Source organism: Pogona vitticeps, chromosome 1, assembly GCF_051106095.1.
Source record: "Pogona vitticeps strain Pit_001003342236 chromosome 1, PviZW2.1, whole genome shotgun sequence".
Classification (NCBI taxonomy): domain Eukaryota; kingdom Metazoa; phylum Chordata; class Lepidosauria; order Squamata; family Agamidae; genus Pogona; species Pogona vitticeps.
In genome coordinates this window covers 173502626-173526154 of record NC_135783.1, presented here as the reverse complement: position 1 = coordinate 173526154, position 23529 = coordinate 173502626, and the positions used below count along the sequence as shown (strand labels likewise).

The 23529-nt window shown below is 42.3% G+C and overlaps 1 protein-coding gene and 1 long non-coding RNA gene across 3 annotated transcripts in view; one reads left to right on the top strand and one right to left on the bottom strand.

Moving 5' to 3' along the window:
• The window catches only part of LOC140701632 (uncharacterized), a 93986-nt gene that overhangs the window by 12275 nt on the left and 58182 nt on the right, over positions 1–23529 (top strand). The window contains exons 2-5 of the long non-coding RNA XR_013538008.1: positions 2725–2838; positions 4375–4427; positions 7053–7092; positions 13661–13743. This is a non-coding gene — a long non-coding RNA (uncharacterized LOC140701632). The remainder of the gene's footprint in view (positions 1–2724; positions 2839–4374; positions 4428–7052; positions 7093–13660; positions 13744–23529) is intronic.
• The window catches only part of RBM44 (RNA binding motif protein 44), a 72600-nt gene continuing 60807 nt past the window's right edge, over positions 11737–23529 (bottom strand). For both annotated transcript variants that reach the window (XM_020799038.3, XM_020799037.3), the window contains exons 9-14: positions 21687–21772; positions 21526–21599; positions 19218–19686; positions 16811–16956; positions 16568–16727; positions 11737–12170 (exon numbers count right to left, since the gene is read on the bottom strand). In XM_020799038.3, coding sequence (XP_020654697.3) covers positions 16568–16727; positions 16811–16956; positions 19218–19686; positions 21526–21599; positions 21687–21772 — 935 coding nt within the window. In that variant the 3' untranslated portion in view covers positions 11737–12170. The remainder of the gene's footprint in view (positions 12171–16567; positions 16728–16810; positions 16957–19217; positions 19687–21525; positions 21600–21686; positions 21773–23529) is intronic.

Genomic DNA, 23529 nt, shown 5'->3' with positions numbered 1-23529 from the left:
AGGAGGCGTGGGATAAGGGGTAGGCGGATGTAGTTGCTGGTGATAGAGTGTAGCATGGTGAACCACGGTTGTCGTGGCCACCAAGGAGTGATCAGGACTGCATTTATATGATCATTCCTGATTTTGACTATTGTTCTTAGAAGTAGAGGAATAGGAGGGAATAGATATATGAGATGCATAGTCCAGTTCGCCATGAATGTGTCTCCCATTGATCCCTGTCCCATGCCAGCTCTTGAGAAGAATAGGCCGCATTTGGCGTTTTGAGGTGTAGCAAAGGCATCGATCTGTGGTTGACCCCAGATGTTGCATAGTTGAAGAAACACTGCTTGGTCCAAAGACCACTCGTACATCTGGGTATGCAGTCGACTGAGCTTGTCTGCTACCATGTTGTCTTGTGTGGTGATGTGTACTGCCATGGGAAAGATACGGCGTTCGAGACACCAATCCCAGAACTGCACCGCAAGAAGCGGAAAGGAGTGTGTTCCTCCTTGCTTGTTGATATAAAATAATGTGGTGGTAGTGTCCATTGCTACTTGTACGATGTTGCCTAGGATGATTGGTTTGGAAACTCTGAACACTTTGAAAATGGTGAGGAGTTCGAGGTTGTTTGTGTAGGGCGCGTTCTCTGTGGGACCAGGTAGCGTGTACATGGAGATTGTTGCAATGTGCGCCCCATCCTATAGTGCTTGTGTCTGTAGTAATTTCTAGTGACATTTGAAGGGGAATAAAAGGAAGTCCCATGAATAGGTTGGATGGATTGACCCACCACAGGAGTTGAGCGGAGAGCTCGGGAATGACCTTGAGAAGCTTTGATGGTGATTCTGTCATTGGGTCGAAGAAGGTAAGATACGAAGATTGGAGCAAACACATTTTTAGCCTGGCGTGAGTAATGGTTGAAGTGGTGGAGGCCATAAGAACCAGAAGTTGTTGGACAGAATGTGCGGTGACACGGGAGTGAGGACGAAAGAGAGTGATGAGGAAGTTAAGCTTCACTGCCCTCTCTTGAGGAAGAAACACTCTTGCTTTCGAAAAATCGAGGAGAGCGCCTATGTACAGTTGTGTTCAAAAATATTCAACCCCCACTGAAATTGAATGTTTTGGCCATTTTGACATTGATTTTGATCATTCAGTCATCTTGCTTACATTTACATGAAAGAGGCACTTGTAGGTCAGAGAAATATAACCTTAAGTTTATAATGAAATAACCACAAATGTCTTTTCTGTGCTCACATCATTATTAGTTTTTATTCAACCCCCAAGTGACATTCAATCTTAGTACTTAGTACAACATCCTTTTACAGTTATAACAGCTTTTAAACGTGAAGCATAGCTTGACACAAGTGTCTTGCAGCGATCTACGGGTATCTTCGCCCATTCTTCATGGGCAAAAGCCTCCAGTTCAGTCAAATTCTTAGGCTTGCGCACTGCAACTGCTTTCTTTAAGTCCCACCAGAGGTTCTCAATCGGATTTAAGTCTGGTGACTGCGATGGCCACTCCAAAATGTTCCAGCCTTTCCTCTGCAACCATGCTCTAGTGGACTTGGAGATATGCTTGGGATCATTGTCCTGTTGAAAGGTCCAACGTCTCCCAAGCCTCAGGTGTGTGACGGACTGCATCACATTTTCATCCAATATCTCCTGGTACTGAAGAGAATTCATGGTACCTTGTACACGCTGAAGCTTCCCTGTACCTGCATAAGCAAAACAGCCCCAAAGCATTATTGACCCTCCGCCATGCTTCACAGTAGGCAAGGTGTTCTTTTCGTCATATGCCTTGTTCTTCCTCCTCCAAACATAGCGTTGATCCATGGGCCCAAACAGTTCTAATTTTGTTTCATCAGTCCACAGAACACTATCCCACAACTTTTGTGGTTTGCCCACATGACTTTTGGCATACTGCAGTCGACTCTTCTTATTCTTGGGAGACAGCAAGGGGGTGCGCCTGGGGGTTCTGGCATGGAGACCTTCATTACGCAGTGTGCGCCTTATTGTCTGAGCTGAAACTTCTATACCCACATCTGACAAATCTTTTTTCAGTTCCTCAGCAGTCACACGGGGACTTTTCACCACTCTACGTTTTAGGTAGCGCACAGCAGTCAAAGTCAGCATCTTCTTTCTTCCACGACCAGGTAGCATTTCAACAGTGCCCTTTGCCTTGAATTTGTGAATGATGCTTCCTATGGTGTCTCTTGGTATGTTTAACTTCTTTGCAATCTTCTTATAGCCATTGCCCTTCCTGTGAAGACAAATCACCTCTTCTCTTGTCTTCCTGGACCATTCTCTTGACTTCACCATGTTTGTAACCACACCAGTAAATGTCTAGAAGGAGCTGAGTATCACAGTCATTTTAAAGCTGCCTAATTGGTGCTTATTATGCTTATTTGGTGCTCGGTGACATCCACAGGTGTTTTCAATACCTGATCGAAAACACCTGAATGAACCTCTCTTCTTCAGAGTGGTAGTCTTTGAGGGGTTGAATAATTGTGGCAATGAAGAAACCACAAAAGAAACATTTACTACTGTATTACATAAACAATTGATGTTATTTTAGTTGCATTTGGTTCTTTAAAACGTCCTTGTAGGATTTCATTCTGAATACAATTCCAAATGTACACTATAGTCCCTAAACCCCTTTACAGCATTGGGGGTTGAATACTTTTGAACACAACTGTAAGTGATGTGTTGGGTAGGAGTAAGAATTGACTTTTCCATATTGACTTTCAGACCCAGAAGAAGAGACAGAACCGTCTGGATATCTGTCACAGCTTGAGCATGAGAAGGGGAGACCACGAGCCAGTCGTCTATGTACGGAAACACAGAAATTCCCAGGGCACATAGGTGAGCTGCTATGGGTGCCATGCATTTTGTAAATACTCTTGGTGCTGTAGAAAGGCCAAAGGGGAAGGCTTTGAATTCGTAGGCGTGATCTCTTATTGCGAACCTGAGGAATTTGTGGTCTTGTCAAATAAAAAGGTAAAGGTAAAGGTTCCCCTTGACAATTTTTGTCCAGTCGTATTCGACTCTAGGGGGCGGTGCTCATCCCCGTTTCCAAGCCACAGAGCCAGCATTTTGTCCGAAGACAATCTTCCGTGGTCACATGGCCAGTGCGACTTAGACACGGAACGCTGTTACCTTCCCACCGAGGTGGTCCCTATTAATCTACTTGCATTTGCATGCTTTCGAACCACTAGGTTGGTGGGAACTGGGACAAGCGACGGGAACTCACTCCGTCGCGTGGATTCGATCTTACGACTGCTTGGTCTTCTGACCCTGCAGCACAGGCTTCTGCGGTTTAGCCCACAGCGTCACCACGTCCCTAGGTCTTGTCAAATAGTGATGTGGAAATAAGCGTCACTTAAATCTATGATAGCAAACCAGTCTCCCTGTTGGAAGATGGGTAGCATTCGTTCTAGTGTGACCATACGGAATCGTCTTTGAATGATGTAGTATTTGAGTTCTCGAAGGTCGAGAATAGGTCTTAATACACCATCTCATTTCGGGACTGTGAAGTAGCAGGAAAAGAAGCGTGGATGGTGTTCTGTGGTTGTAATGGGTGACATGGCATCTTTTGAGAGGAGAGACTGAATTTCTTGTTTGAGGACAACGGATGGTGGTGTTAGAACAATCCTTGATGGAGGTAGGTAAGCAAACTCTATGACATAACCCGTAGCAATGATGGTGAGTACCCAAGAATCGATTGCAATAGAAGACCAGACTGGAAGATGAACTGATAGATCAGTGGCTGATGTCAAGAGGTGAGTGGAGTAGATCTGGGGAACAAAGAAGTAAAACGCCCTTTTTCTTTTTCTCTAGGCGATGGAATGATTGCTTTGGACATTGACGTTGGACTGCATGTCTCGGTTTGGAATGCTGAAGTTGATTGAGTTGAGTACAGTGGGGTCTCAACTTACGAACAGCTCGACATACGAACGTTTCGACTTACGAACCGCTCTCATAGGAATATATGGACTCGACTTACGAACTTAGATTCGAGTTACGAACTCTTTTTTTTCCTTTTTTTAAAAGCTAAGTCATCTTAGGTTAAAAGGAAAAAAGAAAAAAATATCCCCTTCTAGTGGCAGAAGGCGGAATAGCAGCTTCCCATTAGTTTCTATGGACGAAAAGAGCAGATACGGATTAAATGGTTTTCAATGCATTCCTATGGGAAATGCAGATTCGACTTACTGTAAGAACTTTTCGACCTGAGAACTGCCTTCCAATACGGATTAAATTTGTAAGTTGAGACCCCACTGTATTCGTTTGTGTCAAAATAAGACCTGGGTTGTTGATATTGGTAAGGGTGATGCCATTGGGGGCGATGCGGTCTATAATATGGTTGAGTATTGTAAGATTGAGCTTTTTAAATTTTTGCAGGTTCTCCAAAATCTCATCTGTCTTCTGATCAAAGAGGCTGGACCCATCAAAAGGTAAGTCCTCTATTCTCATTCTGACATCATCAGAGATATGAGCAGATTGCAGCCATGCATATCTATGAGGGCTACTGCTGTTGCCATGTGGCGTGAGGAGGCATCAATGATGTGCCTAGCCATAATTTTTCTTGATGTGCCAGAGCCATGGCCTCTTGATGGAAGGCGAGGCCACGGGCTTTATATTCTCCTGCAGCAGATTGGTATGATGGGAGGGCCTTGTTCCACAAATAACAGTGGTAGGCTCCCATCGCTGCGATGTAATTGGCAGCACATAGAGTGAACGAGGCGAGGGAGTAGATACAACGTCCCACAATGTCTAGTTTTCTACCTTCCTTATTATTTGGAGTTGTACTAGAGCGGTTATGTGCTCTGTTTTGAATTGTATCAACAATAAGTGAATTCAGAGGTGGATGCTTAAATAGAAAAGCCGTGTTGTCTCCATGCGTCTTATAAAGTTTTTCGACCTTATGAGACATCTGTGGTATGGAGGAAGGTTTAGACCACATTTGTTTCGTAAGTTCTATCAGGGAAGGAATAAAGCTCATGCTTAAAGACAGTGTCTGTTGTTCGTTGATATCCTAAAAAGCTTTGTCTGATTGAACTTGGGATGGTTGTTGGACATCAAGTTCCATTGCTTTAGCAATTCGTGAAACCAACTGTGAATACAAGGAAAAATAGTGGGCTGGAGAAGGAGGATTATTAGTGTTGATATCAGAGTCAGGTGTTGGTAGAGTAGGTGGTGATTCCTGGTCCCGTATAGAGTGGGAAGAATCTGAAGAAAATGAATGAGAGGAAAGTGTTGCAGAGGCTGGACAGAACTGCGGGATAGTAGAAGTTGGCTCCGAGAGATGACAGTGAGATCGAGAGGAAGTGTTGAGGATGGTTTGTGCTTTGGAGGTCTTCTTCTGTGTGTTTTTAGTACCAGAAGGTGGAGTTGGAGGACCTTTGTAGGTTGTGGTTGCTTGCACTGAAGGTTGTTGAGGCTGACATGCAGACTAATTTCAGTACCACGGATTGTGTGTGCTGTATATCCGGGTGCTGTCTCTTTGATCTATGCTTCAGTATCGAGACGAATGGTACCGAACCCTCCTCCAATAATGATCGGGACCCGGCAAGCTTCTTGGTCCCGGGAGAGGTATCTAGGTGATGGAGATGAGTCAGAGTAGTCCGATTCATAGTAGTATCGGCGTCAGTATCGACAGTCGGGGTAGAAATCAAGCTCGGATGGACAGTACCAATATGCTCAATATCAAGAGCTTCTATAGGCAGGGTCATAGTACTCTGGAGGCTCATAGAGACTGACCCGTTTAGATTGCCTGTGTCCTCCAGATCGTTCTTGAGATGTGAAGGACCCAATTGGAGTGGTGGGTCTCACAGTATCAGCACCGGGATGGTGTAGTTGCAATGTATGATGTTCTTTCCTCTACCTCTTAAAGTAAGGAGAAACATCAGGTGTTTGATATTGATAGTTAGAATCAGCGACTGAGATGGAGCACACTGTCGATAAAGGACTAGAGTGCAATGACGTTGGAATAATGGTGACTTCTGCAGTATCAATTGGAGAATGCCGAGATTGAGCCAGAATGGGGGACTAAGGTTGGCCAGATGGATGCAACAAGGTGTCATCTGGAGAATCAATCTTCACGGTGGGTTGATCCTGAAGTGGAGGTCGTTGTGATACCAGCTTACATGGATGGGTATCAGTAGGGTAGGTGGGGCTCGTCAGCCATGGAAGGCAGCCCATCTAGGAGAAGGAAAACTCCGATTTCAAACCTCCACTGCCTTGTGGCTATATCCACCAATGGAAAAGGCTTCAGGAGTTAACCTCGAGGCAAAATCCGGAGCTGGAGTCCCGAAGGCAGCTCGTGTCGTTCTGCCAACTCCTGCGACGTTGCTGGAACCAGTCGTATTGGCTCTTGCCTTTCCATTGGACCATTTCAGCAATGTGGAGAGGGGGGATCTGCTGCTTGGGTAACAGCCTATCCTCCATATTACCTTACCCGGGCTTCATGCTCTGGAGAGGACACTCCTCGATTCAGAGCATGTTACCATAGTCTCTCGAGACTGAAGGATGCCTATGATCAGTAGAAGATTTGTTGCCCTTTTTTGACTTGGATTGCTCTAATATCTAAGGAGACTTCAGTACCAGAGTCGACTTGGTTGAAGTTGGTTGTTTGGATTTTGAATTGTTGAGAGGTTTTAGAACTCGATATTGCAGATGGAGAAACAGTAGATGGGGCCAGAGATTGTCTCGGAGGTTACGAGTTGTGAGATGATTCCATGGTCTGGGCGAGTTGAAGTGATTTTTCCCAGAGAAAAGACCTGAGTCGTTGCTGATGCGATTTAACAGCTTGCTTTGTAAATTTTTTACAGAAATGACAAGATGTTTGGTGGGCTTCTCCCAGACAGAAGAGACAGATGTTATGGCTGTCTGTGAGGGGAATTTTATTTGAGCACAACGTGCATTTTTCGAAGGGGTGGAGAGGTGTCATAAATGGCAGGGAAAGGGAAAGGGAAAGGGGGGAATTGTTTAAATAATCAAGAATCTCTCACAATTTGTTGGCTAAGAGGCTGATTTGAAGGTATTTAAAGAGACTGAAACAATTTCTATATGCCTTTCAGAAGCAGAATGGACAAAAAGGAGCAGCAAAAAGGAACTCAGGTGATTGTGAGGGCAGGTGGACCTCGTGGGCTAGGGGGGCAATCCTTGACGAATGTAGCATAAAGCTCTAGAATATTCCGGAGACCTCTGTGCACACACAGATGAAACCCATTAGTGTGCATTCACAGAGCCCACAAAGAAGAAACAGCCAGATCTCTGTGGCTACTTCCCCTTCACTGGAGGTTTCACTACTTCACTTAAAAGTCTGGTTATGGGGCAGAGACTGCTTTGATCACCTTGATGGATGGCCTATGTCGGAAAGTACACAGGGGAAATGCGTCCTTTTTGGTTCAACTGAACTTTTCAGCAGCTTTTGATACCATCAACCATGGTATCCTTCTGGGCTGTCTCTCTCTGGGATGGGACTTGGGAGGAACTGTTTTACAGTGGCTCTGATCCTTCCTGGAGGGGAATTGAGAAGGTGGTGTTGGGGACTCCTGTTTAACACTCTGGCCATTGGCCTGTGCTGTCACTCAAGGTTCTGTTTTGTCCTCTACTCTGTTCAAAATCTAAATGCAATCGCTGGAAAAGGTTGTCTGGGTTTTGGCTCTTAGTGTTTCCAGTATGCGGAGGACACCCAACTCTATTCCTCTTTTCCATTTAAATCAGAGGAAACTATATCAGCTCTAGATCAGTATCTCGTGTCAGTAGTGGACTGGATGAGGATGAATTAAACTGAAACTTAATCCAGACAAGCCAGATCTGCTCCTAGTCAGTCAAAAGGCAGCAGGAGGAATAGAGATCCAGCTTGTGCTGGACAGGGTAGTACTCTCCCTCAAAAAGCATGTATGCAGCTTGGGTGTGCTCCTGGATTCTTTGAGCCTGCATGTCCAGGTTTCAGCAGTGGCCAGGAGTGCAGGATTAAAACATATGCGTCAGTTGCACCTGTTCCTAAAAAGGTCTGATTTACCTTTTACGTCCTGGCTGGATTACTGAAATGAGCTCTATATGGGGTTGCCTTTGGATAGTGTTCAGAAGCTTCAGTGGGCCCAAAATGCTGCAGCCAGATTGTTAACTGAGGCTCATTAGAGAGATCACATCACCTCTGTTACAGGAGAGCCACCAGCTGCCAATCTTTTTTAGCACAATTCACTGGTTTTAACCTATGAAGCCATAAACAGGGCAATATTCCTCTCATCCATCACAGACCAGCTTGGCAGGGGCAGATGAGAAGGCCACATGATTCCCAATCCTGCCACAGATACTAACATACACAAGAGGAAGATCAATGACATATGCACATTTTGAACTGGTCACTTCTTATTGTTCCACTACAACTCAGGCTTAATGAAACAAAACTATCACCAAAGCATACATTATCTAATATAATCATCTGGAATTACTTAGTCTTTTAAAAAGAACAAATGGAGGATATGCCACTCTGCTTGCTTTCTTTGCTTAATCTCACTGGAGACTCAATGCAAGCATTTTATAAAGACTGTAGCTAGCCAGTTGCTTAATGTTTACGTAATGTATGAAACCACTTTCTTTCCATTCAGTTCAAAGACCTTGAAATAATGTGATTTTAATTTAGGTATGAAACAGAACAGTAGTTGGTCTTTTTCAGACACAGAATCGCCCCACAACTGTTCTGTTTTTCCAGTACAGATCTGGAGAGATCTTCAAATCTGTGAACTGAAAAAAGGAAAAAAAATAATTCAAGATGTTTTATTTTGCTGCCATCTGGTGTGTTCTGTGGAAAATTGCATTAAGCATTGAAAGTACTGTATGACAGTCAAGAATGGGACATAAATAATAAATATAACGGTTGCTGTGGGTTTTTTGGGCTCTTTGGCCATGTTCTTCAGAACAAGGCCAAAGAGCCCGAAAAACCCACAACAACCATTATATCCCGGCTGTGAAAGCCTTCGCGAATACAATAAATATATTCAGAATTAAAACTCATAGGCTGTAGAAGCTTTTCACCTGGTTGCAGTACGAAAGATTCTTCACAGTTCTCTCCTATGCCTGCTTCATATCTAACAAATTTAAATTTATGTGAGTTACAACTTATAGTAATAGGCAATCCTATTTCTCTGTAATACTTCTTCAAAAACCATAAAGGGCAAAGGTTTCTGGCAGGAAGTTCTTAATCAAATCTCACCTGAATACAACTTTAAATTAGGATGGGTGGAATGCAAATCCCATCAGCCCTAGCTAGCACAGCCACTGGTGAGGAGTGTGCTAGCTGCAGCCCAGTAGGCATTTTGCCTGCCCTAGGTTTAAATCTAGGGTGATGAACCTGTTTCTCCAGATACAGTTGATCCCTAGAGCTCCATTTATCCTCAATACTTGTCACCCTAACTAGGGAAACTGAGATGCAATTCAACATATAGAGAGCAACAGGTCCCCACCACTGGTTTAAATTCTAAAATTGCAGGAGGGAATTCATGATCCTTGTTGGACTACAACTTCCATTATCCTGTATGACTATGCATGCTAACTTCAGCAATGAGAATCAGTCTAATAATCTGGAAGATTAGAGGATCCAGGCTAGTTTAACTGGTTGATTCTAATTAAATGACTGCATCCAACATCATGTGCAAACATGCAATTTCATCTCCCCCACCCAATCCGTTCCAGAAGACCTCCCTAGCATTCTGGAACTGGAGAGAAGCTGCAAGAGGAGACAATATTTTGCCAGCATTACTTGTTCATTCAGACACAACCCAAAGGCGAAATCCTATTGCATAGTTTGGTATAACACCAAGTTCACCCACCATAGCTAAAATAGTGCCAAGGAGAAATACGATAATGAAATACCTATGCCAGCACATTGCATAATCAGATGCTATGGGAACTATGTTTGTTCAGTCGTTTAGTCGTGTCCGACTCTTCGTGACCCCATGGACCAGAGCACGCCAGGCCCTCCTATCTTCCACCGCCTCCCGGAGTTGTGTCAAATTCATGTTGGTTGCTTCGATGACACTGTCCAACCATCTCATCCTCGGTCGTCCCCTTCTCCTCTTGCCTTCACACTTTCCCAACATCAAAGTCTTTTCCAAGGAGTCTTCTCTTCTCATGAGATGGCCAAAGTACTGGAGCCTCAGCTTCAGGATCTGTCCTTCCAATCAGCACTCGGGGTTGATTTCCTTTAGAATTGATAGGTTTGTTCTCTTTGCAGTCCAGGGAACTCTCAAGAGTCTCCTCCAGCACCACAATTCAAAGGCATCAATTCTTCGGCGGTCAGCTTTCTTTATGGTCCAGCTCTCACTTCCATACAACACTACAGGAAAAACCATAGCTTTGACTATTCGGACTTTTGTTGGCAAGGTGATGTCTCTGCTTTTTAAGATGCTGTCAAGGTTTGTCATTGCTTTCCTCCCAAGAAGCAGGCATCTTTTAATTTCGGGGCTGCTATCTCCATCTGCAGTGATCATGGAGCCCAAGAAAGTAAAATCTGTCACTGCCTCCATATCTTCCCCTTCTATTTCCCAGGAGGTGATGGACCAGTGGCCATGATCTTAGTTTTTTTGATGTTGAGTTTCAGACCATTTTTTGCACTCTCGTCTTTCACCCTCATTACAAGGAACTATGTGACTGACTGCATATCTGCATTCCCTGGGTATAATGCACAGCAAAGCTATACCTGCATAACTTTACATTATGTGGCAACAAACTGGATACTGGCCAAAGTCTCCTTATGCTATCACTTCTCAACAACTTTTCTTACCTTTTCCCCTATACTTTCATACCTTACTGTGAACTTATAGGGAAAATTTTAATGGCCAAGTCTAATCTAGCCAATACTATACGGTTTACTTCATTCATTTCAGTGAAGAAAAACTTGACAACAGGAAGTAGGTATGTTATCTTTTATCTCCTTTTCCCCAAAAGAAAGTTAAGATCTTGCTCTCTCTAGTTTCGCTATACAATAGGACTGCAGTATCAGTACACATGGCTTCACTTCCCTACTGCCTGAAAATATTAACACCCACCCTCTGAAATACATGGCTCCAATGTGTATTACCAGAACTGGCCATTGTATGAAACCAGAGACTACGAAACCAGTATATAGCATTTCTATACCTGTGCTTTTCAGCAACTGTAGGGGGTAGGGGTGGAACTGATCCCCCACAGATACTGTGGTCCTACTGTATACCAGTGACATCTCTAACCACTGGAGAAATGTCTAACCGATGAAACTGCTAAGGTGGCTGGGACTACAAAGATTTCTTTGATTCAAAAGACTTCTCTGTAAAGCTGGAGTAAGGTATTCGTGAGCACATAACACTTTTATTTTGGGCAATAAACTGCAACATAAAGGGTGAAGGTTATTAGGTTGTGTTTGAGGATCAGCAATATTTCTGGTCAATTGTAGCAAAATATTTTGATTGGGTTTTGTTTTTATCTTTTTTTTTGCCTAAGTGTCATACAGACTAAGATGTGATTGAGCTAAAATGAAGCACCATTTATTTGCTTGCATACTTAAATTTCTTCTATAAAATTCAAAGTGCTTAAAATGCTTAGCTTTTACTGGGCTATGTGCTTTGCCCTGTGTATAAATCTAGAACAAGAATCATGTAACAGTCAAATATTCTTTGATTTTGTCTTTTTTTTTTTTAAAATCAGGGGCACCAACGGTTTTCCCTATTTCAAATCAATAAGACTATCTCGTCAAATGATAAACTTCTTAAGCCATACTAAAACCAATTAATCTTTATTTAAACTTCAACTACAAGTTTTAACCATTAGATAATTAATGTTTCACATTGTAGTAGCTTACAAACATGGCACACTATAACAACAAAAAAAAAAAACACGAAAATATATGCACTGCCGTTGCTTATGGCAAGGCTTTCATTCTTTGCAAAACTGAAGGCTACATTTCAGATCCTTGCAAATTTGTGTCAGTTTTTAAAAAAAGAAAACAAGACCTATCTGTGCAAAACAGAGTATTTCCCCAACAAGACTTTTCTTAAAGAAAATTTGTTCCTCCTTTTATTCACATGCTCCTTCTTGAAAACCAGCTCTCTAACAGACAGTATGTTTTCATTTTCGGTCAGTAACAATGACTTCTCCTTTCAGTTGCACTTGCCAGTGATGAATACACTCACATTACCACCGAGTATAAAGACCTGAAATAAAACCCACAATAAGTTGCTGAATCTGCACACTGTACTGAACTGAAAACTTGATTTTTTGAAAATATTTGGTCACTCGAAAAACTGAGCTGAAGAGCTTAAACATCCTTGTTAAAAAACCCCTCATCTCTATATTTTTGTATCTATTTTCATACAAGCAGATAAGAATTCAATGTTTATTTCCTAACAGATTATATAGAAATAATGTTTGGATGGAAGACACTATATACCTTCCAAATAGATGAGTTCAGTGAGGTGGGAAGAGGAAACTTGTGGGCAGGCAGGTAGCTAAACAGCCTTGTGAAAATTGTTTTCTTTTTCGATTATAACTCCCAGCATGATGTAATGGATAGATATACAATGTGCTATAGTAGACAGAGTGATGGACTAGGACTACACTTGTGCAGAGGCTGCTCAGAATCCTCTTAAGCTAAGCAACACTGTATAACTGTCCCCAGCACAAATCCGCCAGTTCCTCTCCACTGAAAAAAAAAGGAGATATGGATTAGGGAAGGAGGGTGGATAGTTTGACTCTTCTTTGTGGTCTCTATTGAAAACTGACTTACTCGAGGTGGGAGTGTCAATCCTTGTAGTACAATGGACAGCACAGCTCCCCCAAATTTGGCCTTGAACTCCAGCATCCAGTCTGCAGTGCTTGAGGGCTGAGACCAGGTAGCAGCCTTATAGCTGTTGTGACACTGAGTGTGTGGGTGTAACCAGTCCAAGGGTGCAGTAGGGTTACAAGAAAAAGCTGGGAGAATAATGATCTGGTTTAAGTGAAATAATGAATCAACTTTAGGGAAGAAGGAACATCCAGATGAATACCTGACACGAGCCAAGGAGGTGAAAGCGGGGAGAAGGGTGGTTGTGTGACTTCTCAGAGAACCACTCGAAGAACCACATTTACAGACAAATAACCTGTTCTTCCTTGTGGCCTCTGTGAATCACCCATATGGTTGAGTAGCAAGCTGATTTACTGGCAGGTGAGATGTCATGCTAGAGATGCCGAGAGTATGGCTGTGACAAAAAGCCCTGGAAGCTTTGTCACTAACATCCATCCTATAGTGATGCAGAAAAGTTGAAGGCTGGGACCATGCTGCAGCTCTACAAACCTCCAAAAGAGGAACATCTTTCAGGAAGGCAGTCCGTACTGATACAGCTCTTGTGGGGTGAGCCTAGACAAGTTGTGGCAATGGGTGCTTGGCCAACTGGTAAGATAATAGAAACGACCTAGCAAGAAAAATGTTGGCTTGAGATCGATGACGCCTTACCTGGGGTATCATAACAGATGAACAATCTTGAAGTGGAATGGAATGATGCAGTCCAAGATGTATAAAAAGCTAGAGCTCTACAAACATCCAATGTGTGGAGGTCTCTTTTCAGAGGGGAGGATGGATTCGGGAAAAAAGACTGAGAGGGCTATAGACTGAGATAAGTGGCACTGATAAGTGGTACACTATGACCTTGTCTTTGAAAAATTGCAGGTATGGAGAATCGTGGCATAGAGCACACAGCTTACTGGACTCAATGAGTAGATGTGGCAGAAAGGAGGAAAGCTATCTTGAAGGTGAGTAACTGGAAGTCACACGTCTCCATAAGCTCAAATTGGGACCTCATAAAAGGTTAGAACCAACTGAAGGGACCACTGAGGAGGAGGTAAGTGATGGTCAATTAATGTATTATGTTTGAGATCTTTCAAAAATAACTTTGGGCAAGGATGTTGGAAGAATTGGAAAGCCAGAGATATTTTGAGCTCACATGAGAAAATAGCAGCATAGAGGAAGAGGATAAACCTTGTTGCTCTAATTGGAGCAGGAAACTTAGCAAAGTGCAAAGAAGGGTCAGAAGCCAAGCTACCCCTGGAAGCAGCACCATTTGTGGTTGTACGTACGAATGGTTGAAGGTTTTCTGGCTGTAGCTATCAACCCCTCAGTCTCAGATTTATTCTTCATGCAATGAGGATGAGGCAATCGAAGTCTGGGTGAAATACTCTCTCATTGCTCTGAGATAATAGATCTGAATGCCTCAGGAGTCTGATGTGCTCTGAAGACATCTGAAGGCTTGCCTGGGCCACCATAGAGTCAGCAGGATTGCATTTGTATTCTCCTGCCTGATCTTTGTAGCCACATGATGGATTAGAGGCAGTAGAGGAAGCAGTGACAACCTCAATGGAACATGAAAGCATCCCCCAGAGACTGAGGATCGCTCTCCACTCACATGTCGCAAGGAGACAAGAAGCACTTGGTGATTCAACTCCCATTTGTGAGACTGAGAACATCTCCTGCTGAGGCTGTTTGCAGCTTTGTTGTTTTGATCTGGCAACTGGCAAGATGAATGGCAACTGGAAAGATGTGATGCTTGGTGCACCATTGCCAAAAGTCTACAGCTGAGAAGGAGATACATAGGGTGAGTGCCTCCCTGTTTATGTCGTACATGGTAGTTGTGTTGTCGGTGACTAACCGTACAACTTTGCCCAACAGAAGAGGCAAGGCCCTGAAGGCTTTGAAAACTGCAAGCACCTTCAGCTTGTTTATGCAAAGCAGGAACTCCCAATAGGTCTGGGTGCCGTGACTCTGACAGTCAAGGCTCAGGGCACCCTGGCCAAGGAGGCTCACATCCAAGACAACTTGGATGGATGGGGTCAAAGTATGGAAAGGCCTAGCCAGAAACATGTTTAGAGCATTGGTCCGCCATTGTAGCTGGGAACTGAACTCTGGGGTTGTCAGGAGAAGCTGGGCCGGCTGGCCCTGGAAGGGGTCAAAGAGTGAAAGTTAACATGACTGCAGGGGCCACATTTTGAGCTTTGTGCGCGGAATGACTGAGGTGGTTGAGGCCATGAAATCTAGCAAATACTGAGTGTTGTAAACTGATACTCTCAGAAATGAAGATGCAAACCAAAGAGAGGATATTGAGAAGGCAGGAAGGAGGAGTATATGCCCTAGCAGTAATAGAATTCAAGGCTGCACCAATGTGTTATGACTTGAGATAGCATTAGGGTGGATTTGTCAAAGTTCACCCAAAGTCTAAGATCCTCAAGAAATAATGCCAATTTGACATAGTCCCATGTCAGGAGACTATGCACAGGCTGGAGGGAAGAGCCTTGAACATTTCAAGCATCCTTGAAATCTATCACTACAAACCAATCCCCACGGTGGTGCAATGGGATGGTAGATTCTAGGGTTGTCATATGGAATTCCTTGGTATGGATGAAATTGTAGGTCAAGGATTGGTTTGAGGTACTGATAATAGTGACCTTCCTGGATGAGATGGTGAGACACCAAATGGACTGCATCCTTCTGAAGAAGGGACAGGACCTTCTGTTCCAGAACTGGAGATGGGTGGGGGTGCTGTAGAGAGAAACCTTGCCACTGGGGAAAGAGAAAGGAACTCTATAGCATAGCCATGAAGGATGATGGAGATAACCCATTTGTCCAAAGTGATTCTGAGCCATGATGGGAGGAAAGGGGCCAAGAGAGATGCAGAGTCCAGATGGGGAGAGGGGTGATTCACATCTTGGTGAAAAGCTCAGTAAGTCAAAGATTCTGTTTTACTCTCCTCTCCTGATATCTGGAGCGTGGTTAGAGCTACACTTCTGTTGCTTTCCCCTATGGGAGAAGGAGGAGGCAGAGGAAGCAGATGGAAGGGGCTTCTGTCATATGTCAGCCTAGGGGAGGATGTGAAAGATTATCTCCTCCAAGTGAGCCTGAAAGAGAACTGTTGCTGCAATGGATAGACTCCTAGTCTCTTTGTGGCAGTATGTTTCTTCTGGAGATAATCCATAATGGCATTGGTCTTAGCACGGAAAAGACGGTCGCCCTCAAAAGGGAGGTCCCTCTAAGGCAGTAGTTCCCAACCTTTTCCAAATGGTGGACCGACTGGGGGGGGGCTCGTGCTTGCGGCACATATGCTCATGTACGGATGGGTGGGAGTGTGCTTGCATGTGTGGGCGAGGCACCCGTGTGAGTGGGTGGGACATGCATGCATGTGGGCATGCATGGGGGGAGTACATGCCTGGGGGCAGGAGATCTGTCTCCGCAACCTGGTCCTGCCAAGGCCCAGGCCGTGGACCAGGGACACCTGCCCTAAGGCACCTAGATCCTTTTTGTCCAGTCCAAATTCAGGCCACATGGGCACTTCTGAAAGAAGAAACGGGCAAGTGCCAGGCATGCTTATAAATAAGCCAGTTGTGTTTCAAGATTAAATGTTTATGCCTTCCTAGAGCAAATGTATTTACATTTAATACAACTTGCTTTCAAATGTGTTTATAACACAGATGCAAATCCGAAATGTCTTTGAAATCTAGAAAATAGCCAAGAATTTCTATTTAGAGTAAGGTATTTAATAGATTTAAACTGTACACATTACAAATTCAAGTTCTTTTAAATACCCACCTATTTGTTCTTCAGATTGTTTCCTTGCTTCTCATTACATTTAGACTTAAACTTTTTATTCAGAAGTGATGATGTCATTTGTACAATAGCACTAAGGGGTAAACCACTAAGTAAACCTTCATTTTCTTTTATCTCCACCAAAGCATTCAAAATGCTGTCTCTAAGAAAGAGAGAGAAAAAATTAGAGAACATCAATAAATAAATACATGCTTACAAAATTCAACCTCCAATTTTCATACTAACCTATTGAACTCTGGATGTAGCTCCTCTAGTTTTTTCACTATTTTGCTGAAGCTTCTCAAATTTAATGTGTTTGGAGGTACAAAGGTACTGGATGGATTTGGAGTACTCTGTACTGAGCCCAATAGCAAGAGGCCTTCTCCAATATCCTAGACAGACAATATATTTAAACAACAACAAAAAACCAACACCAGCAAAACATTTCTAAGTGCACCAGAATTCTAGAATATAAACATCCAACTATCACCCCTGTAGAAAGCAAAAATTGAAACAAGTATGATAAAACTTAAAGTTACAATTCTCTAGATATAGTCACTACATGTGCAGATATTTACAGAAGTGGGTGCCTCTAACACAAAACATCATGCCGAAGACAGAACTCCTGAAAGAGGGCTCTCAAATTAGAGTGCTGTACCTGTAAGAATCTCAACTACTTAATGATGGTTAAGTAATCAGAGGATGCTAAGTGATCAATATGCTATAAACATTTTTCTCTCCCTTCTGGAGAACTTTCCACAACAAGTCTAAACATAATAATTTCTATATGGATACTAACGCTAATTGTAATAACTTCTTCAATCTTCATTCTTTGAAACAAATAGGCTATTTACCTATAACTGCAGTTTAATCTATGCTTTCACAAATACAGGTAGTTTAGAGCTTGTAAGAATGTCTGGAGTATCTAGAGTGGAACAGAGAGCTTGGAAGACTCCCACCCCACTCTATATGTGCATGTCTATACTCACTTCCCTTTCCCTCTGCTCAAAACTAGAAGGAACCAGGTCACTTCTGGAAGGGAGATGGTGTGAGCTGGGTGAAAGCACGGATGAGCACATTTAAAACACAATTGTAATTGAAGCTTTATGGTCTGTATACATCACAGGTATGGGTGATTAAAAAGCTTAGGCTTACTGGTTTGAGGATAAAGTATTAGCATTCTGAAGAATAGAGGACAGAAAGCCCAAAATTTCTTGGTTGCATACCAGAACATTCACCTTGTAATACCTTACAAAGGTAAAAGCTTGAAATCAGTTAGCAAGTCTGCAAGTCTTAGGCAGTAGAACATCAGAGAGGACAGCTGTAGAAGATATAGCTCTCTCAAGGAATCTTGTGAAATTCCTTGTGGCTGAGCTAAGATGATTGCAGACACTGTCCCCTTAGATGTGAGAAGATGGGATGGCACTTCCTTGTGCCTGAGAGCAGATGGAGAGTTAGCTAGAATCCCAGAACTGCTAGTTTCTAATTACATAAAATGCAAGGGGCCTTGGACTGTCTAGGTGGTTTGACACCCCTGGTCTAGAAAGTACAGATTGATAATCAAAGGTGAGTGGAACACAAAAATAGGAAACAAGCAGAACAAAGGTTGGAGAATTTGGCCTAGGAGTAAAAAATGAAGCAAGATAATAACTCACAGAATGCTGTGGAGCCAACAACATATTTATTGCAAATACAAGCCTCAGACAACTGTATGAGTATATACATGGACATCACGAGAGAGTCAATATAGAAATCAAACAGACCACATGACTGGAGGCCGTACTGTATATATGGAAGAGCTGTATTCTCTCTGCTAAAACAAGACAAGAATCAGACTGTGATACTGTTAATTAATTCTTAATATCATTAGAGTAATGCTGGAAAAGAATGCCAGAAGAATCATAGTGCCCAAATATAATCTAAATAACATTTCTGGGGAACATAAAGCCCATATAAAGCACAGATTTGCACTACTAAACGGAACTGTGCCCAGGAGATCTGTAGACTGAGTAAGAGATATGATCGGAAAAGAATGCAAAAAGACAATTCCTGTTCTCAAAAGAAGAGGAAAGCCTAGACAGATGACCGAAGAAATACTTAAAATTGTTGATGATAGGTGAGAGGCAAAAGTTAAAGGTGGCGGAAACAGGGTCAGGAACCTGAATGACTGAAGATGGGAACAAAGATGAAAAAGCAATTGTATCACTTGCATAACAAATTCTTGAAGGTATGCTTCTACTTCAGTGGATGAAAATGAACTTGGGAAAAGGCTGGATGAGTACAGACATGCACACAAGACCTGAGGTGGGATTTTCATCAAAGTATTCTACTCAGCTTTTGGTCTTTCTGGATGCTCCTGCACAGGCACTGCATGTGTGCTGCAACACAGAACGACCATAAAGTATCCAAGATATCCCTCCATGTAAGCTAATGTCAATGCCAAGATTCTGTATTTATTGGCTATATCCAGTGGAGTTACCCAATGCTCCAGAAGGCAATACAAAAGCCTCATGTTGTGGTTCCAACTACTTAATTATCAGTTACATACTAGCAACATTATGCAACCGTGAAGGTGACAGGAAATGAACATATGCACAAAGCTTTAAAAAGGTATTTTGACATGAAGTTGTATATTAAAAAAGGAAAAAATTACCTCTTGATCTATTTCAAAGCATGTATTTCCTAACACAGGTTTAGAAGACTGATTGTCAGAGGTGGGCACTTTGGAAGGCGCTGAAGTACAATGGGTTGATTTTGAAGAGGCTGAAATAGGCCTAGGAACACTTGCTGAAGGAGGCAAAGATGACTTAAAGGAACTTTTGGAGACATCGGGTCTCTTTGAAGTTAAGAGAGTACCACCAGCAGACACTTTGGGATCACCAGAGGCAGAATGCAACACTTTCAAAACTACACTGCCATTCTTTCCACACTCTGTATCCTTTTTAGAGCTGGAATGTAGTCCTTGCTTTTCAAATTCCTGTTTCTGACAATTTGAGGCTCTGTTTTCTTGGATGATTTTAACATGTCGGACCTTGATGGCTTTCCCTCTTATTTCTTTCTCATTCATTTCTTTCACTGCTAGTTTTGCATCAGAGGCTGTTTTAAAACTAAGCGAGGCATATCTGAAATGTCAAAAATGTACCTACTTCAGTAAAAACATCTGAAATATAACATAACACAGAGAAATATCATTACTTATTTATTCAGGGAGGTGTACTACATGCCCAGTATGAGTCCTTTTACACGAAACCATTAAGCTTATTCATTGCCCTTAGACTCCTCAAAAGACTTTTCCCCCAGCAAAAAAAAACAAAACAGCATGTTGCTTCTTTTGAAAGACCTCAGGAGTTGTGATTTACTCTTTAAATAGGTCACAAAACTTCCTGCGCTCTGCAAGAAAATAAAAATACAATTTTTTCAAAGTGGAAACAAGTGGAAAGTTTTTTGGCGGTCTATGTGGCTCTTGGGGGATCCAGGAAGCAGCAAATTGACCCCAAGAGCTGCCAAAGTTGCCTACTTCTGCGACATACTGATCTAGTTATGTTCCTTCCCTTATCCAACACTATCTATATGCAGAACTTGTGTTCTATGCAGGAGCAGCCTGCATGCACAACCCCATCAAAGAACAAGACTAGGTTCACAATATGATTAGGCTAAGAAACAGAAATGTATACAAGCCTAAAAGGGTCAGACAATGGATGTATCTGTTGCTGTCTACTTTACAGCAGTCCTAAAAGTTAGCCGAAATGAGAGGATAGGAAAAACATGACCAAACACCTTGATAACAGACTGTAACCTAGAATATACGGGTTGTATCTTGTTACATTTGTTCTTCAAGTGGTCATCTGTATATTCATACTAATGCACCTGAGTCTGCACAGACCCACCCCTCCAGAACCTTCTAGATTGAGAGAGTTATGGTGGTAGCTCAGCCTCTGATCTGCAGCACAAACAACACCGTACGTTTGGGTGAAAAAGAGGTAATAATGCAGGTGGCAGCAGATGATGAAGACAGGAAAAAGGAAGGTTGTGTAAATGGGCATAGGACCACTTTAAGAACAAACTTTAGAAGAAGCAAGCTGTTTTATTTTATTGTGGTCTCTGCGCATTCACACTGATGGGAGAAGTCCACAAAACATACCTTCAAAAATGAAAAAGCAGAGGGAGGCAAGTAACATTTGCACTCTCTGACACTGAGCAGAGAGTACAGTGGTGCCCCGTATAGCGAGGTTAATCCGTTCCAGATTAACCTTCGCTATACGAAAACATCGCTGTATGGGCAAGGAAAGCCTATTGGAACGCATTAAACTTAGTTTAATGCGTTCCAATAAGCGTCCAAACTTACCCCTCCAGCGATGTTTTTGCGTCCGGCGGCCATTTTGGAGCCGCCGATCAGCTGATCGGCGGCTCCAAAATGGCCGCGGATGACCCGTAAGCAAGGGGAGGGCGCGAAAACACTGATAGGGGGGCATTTCGGGTCATCCGGCGGCCATTTTGGAGCCGCCGATCAGCTGTTCGGCGGCTCCAAAATGGCTGCCGGACGCCCCAATCGTCGCAAAGCGAGTGCGGCGATTGGGGCAGATCCGTATAGCGATCCCCAAAAAGGGATCGCTATACGGATTCTTCGTTAAACGGTGCGCTCGTTAAGCGAGGCACCACTGTACAGCTTTTCTAAAGAACAAGCTGGTATTCAGATGCTAACACCAGATAAAGGTGGACAATTGGGATGAGATGGCAGTTTAGACCAATTAAATTTGGAGACTCCTCTTAAAAAGGCAGTGGAGGTAGCTATAGCAAAACATTTAAACTGAAATGAAGGTTATATTTTTGAACTTAAATATTTCTCTTTCAGGTAGCAGACGAAATGGACTTGTCATACTAGAAATACTTCTCAGAATGCACATATTATGAAACCACATAATACATTTTAAACAAACCTTCACACTATCATATACACATACCTGTTATTGTCAGGATATTCACAAATGGAAATTTCAGAAACATTATACTTCTGGAAACAAAGCCATAGGTCAACCTGAAATAAGCAAGAAGATTTTGACTAAATTTTACTCAATTAGCATTAACTGAAACTAGCATTCTATTTAAATAGATGGTGATTTACCTCTGATACCAAGGGATTTAAATTGTCAACATGAATACAAAATATATTCTTCGAGGTTTTTTTACTGTCCTCTGTATTTTGTGTTTCTAAAAGATGAAAAAAAAATATTTATTAAAAGAAGGGCAACAAAATTATTTAGACAAGATAGAAAAAACAAAATAACTTCTGAAGCCATTTCTTATGGAACTCATTTTTCTTCTGATAAGGTACTAGCAATTATATCTCAAAAACAAAGTTATTATTGTGATTTGAACTGCGCAAGTCTGCTCTAGCCCTCTTTTTACAGTTCCAAGTCAAAGTTCCTGCAGAAAAGTCTGTAACAACATAAGTTAGGTCAGACTCTGGTAACAGTTAACACATATAAAAATATCAGACTAATTTCTGAAATTTTTATACATAGGCACAGCTGGGTCAAAGGATGAGTCACAAAAATCCTTAGTCACCTAGCCAACTACAGTGGGGTCTCGACTTACGAACTTAATCCGTATTGGAAGGTAGTTTGTAGGTCGAAAAGTTCGTAGGTCGAATCTGCATTTCCCATAGGAATGCATTGAAAACCATTTAATCTGTATCTGCTCTTTTCCGTCCATAGAAATTAATGGGAAGCTGCTATTCTGCCTTCTGCCACTAGAGGGGGATATATTTTTCTTTTTTTCCCTTAGGTTCAGGAAATGAGGAGGAAGGCAGGGAACAGTTTGCAAAGCATTTTAGAAATCTTTTTTTTCAACAAAGCCAATTTTTAATCATGTTTTACAGCATGTTGTGCTGATTTTTTCAGCACAAAGACACACAGGCAGGCTTTTTTGGTGCTGAGCAAGCCTCCCCAAGCCTCTTCAGAGCCAGCCGATCAGCTGATAGGCGGGGAGAGGAGGGTGCAGGAGCGGGGGGGGGGAGCACAAAATGGCTCCAGGCTCCCTTCTGGTGTGGGCTTTTAGCTGTTTCCTGCTCTTTTTCCTGTTGTTTGGAGGCTACCAAGGCCTGGTAAGTGACTTTCTTTTATTTATTTTTAAGTTTCTGACCCTTTTTTCCCCTCCAGAAGCCTCTAAGGGGAGGGAGAGGGCACTTTTTTCCCTGTTCGTAACTTGAGGGAAGTTTGTATGTCGAGTCCTTCTTTCCCCTATAGGGCGGGTTCGTAAGTTGAACTGTTCGCAAGTAGGGTCGTTCGTAAGTCGAGACCCCAATGTATATAAACCTGTTGTTTTAGGAAGCAGTAATCATGGACTGCTAGTTAACATATTACATGTATCTGTGTATGACTACAAAATATGCACTTAATCTATTTTAAACTCAAATAAAAATATAAAAAATATTTCAAAAGTCCTATGAATACTTCAGTGTCAATGGAATATCAAAAACATCTAGTTATAAAAGAAAAAGTGAAACATTTAGAATTTCACAAGTTAGACTAGGCTTTCTGAAGTGAAGATTTTGAAATGTTTGTTCTAATGGAGGCAGGGCCTGAAGAACACATGATTTCGCAATTTACTAGACCTAACACTTTACTGCTAAAAAGCCAATGTTATATGCCTTTTATATGCCTTTTTAAAAGCCAGTATATGCCTTTTGAGAAGATATGAAAGAACAGTATGTACACATGTGCATAGTTTAGGAGGCTTCCACTTTCACATACTTTATAATAGTTTCCAACAATATTAACATACTTGGACGTAATCAAAAGCAGATGCATTCGGGCAAGTACTGAGTATCAAAAGACTAGAAGAACTCAAAACTGTTATGAGGCATATAGAAAGTCCAAGTTTCAAAATAGGGACTTTTAATGCTAAGAGTAGGAAAGGAATCTGCTGAGGTTTTGCTGGAAACTACAGTGGTACCTCGACTTATG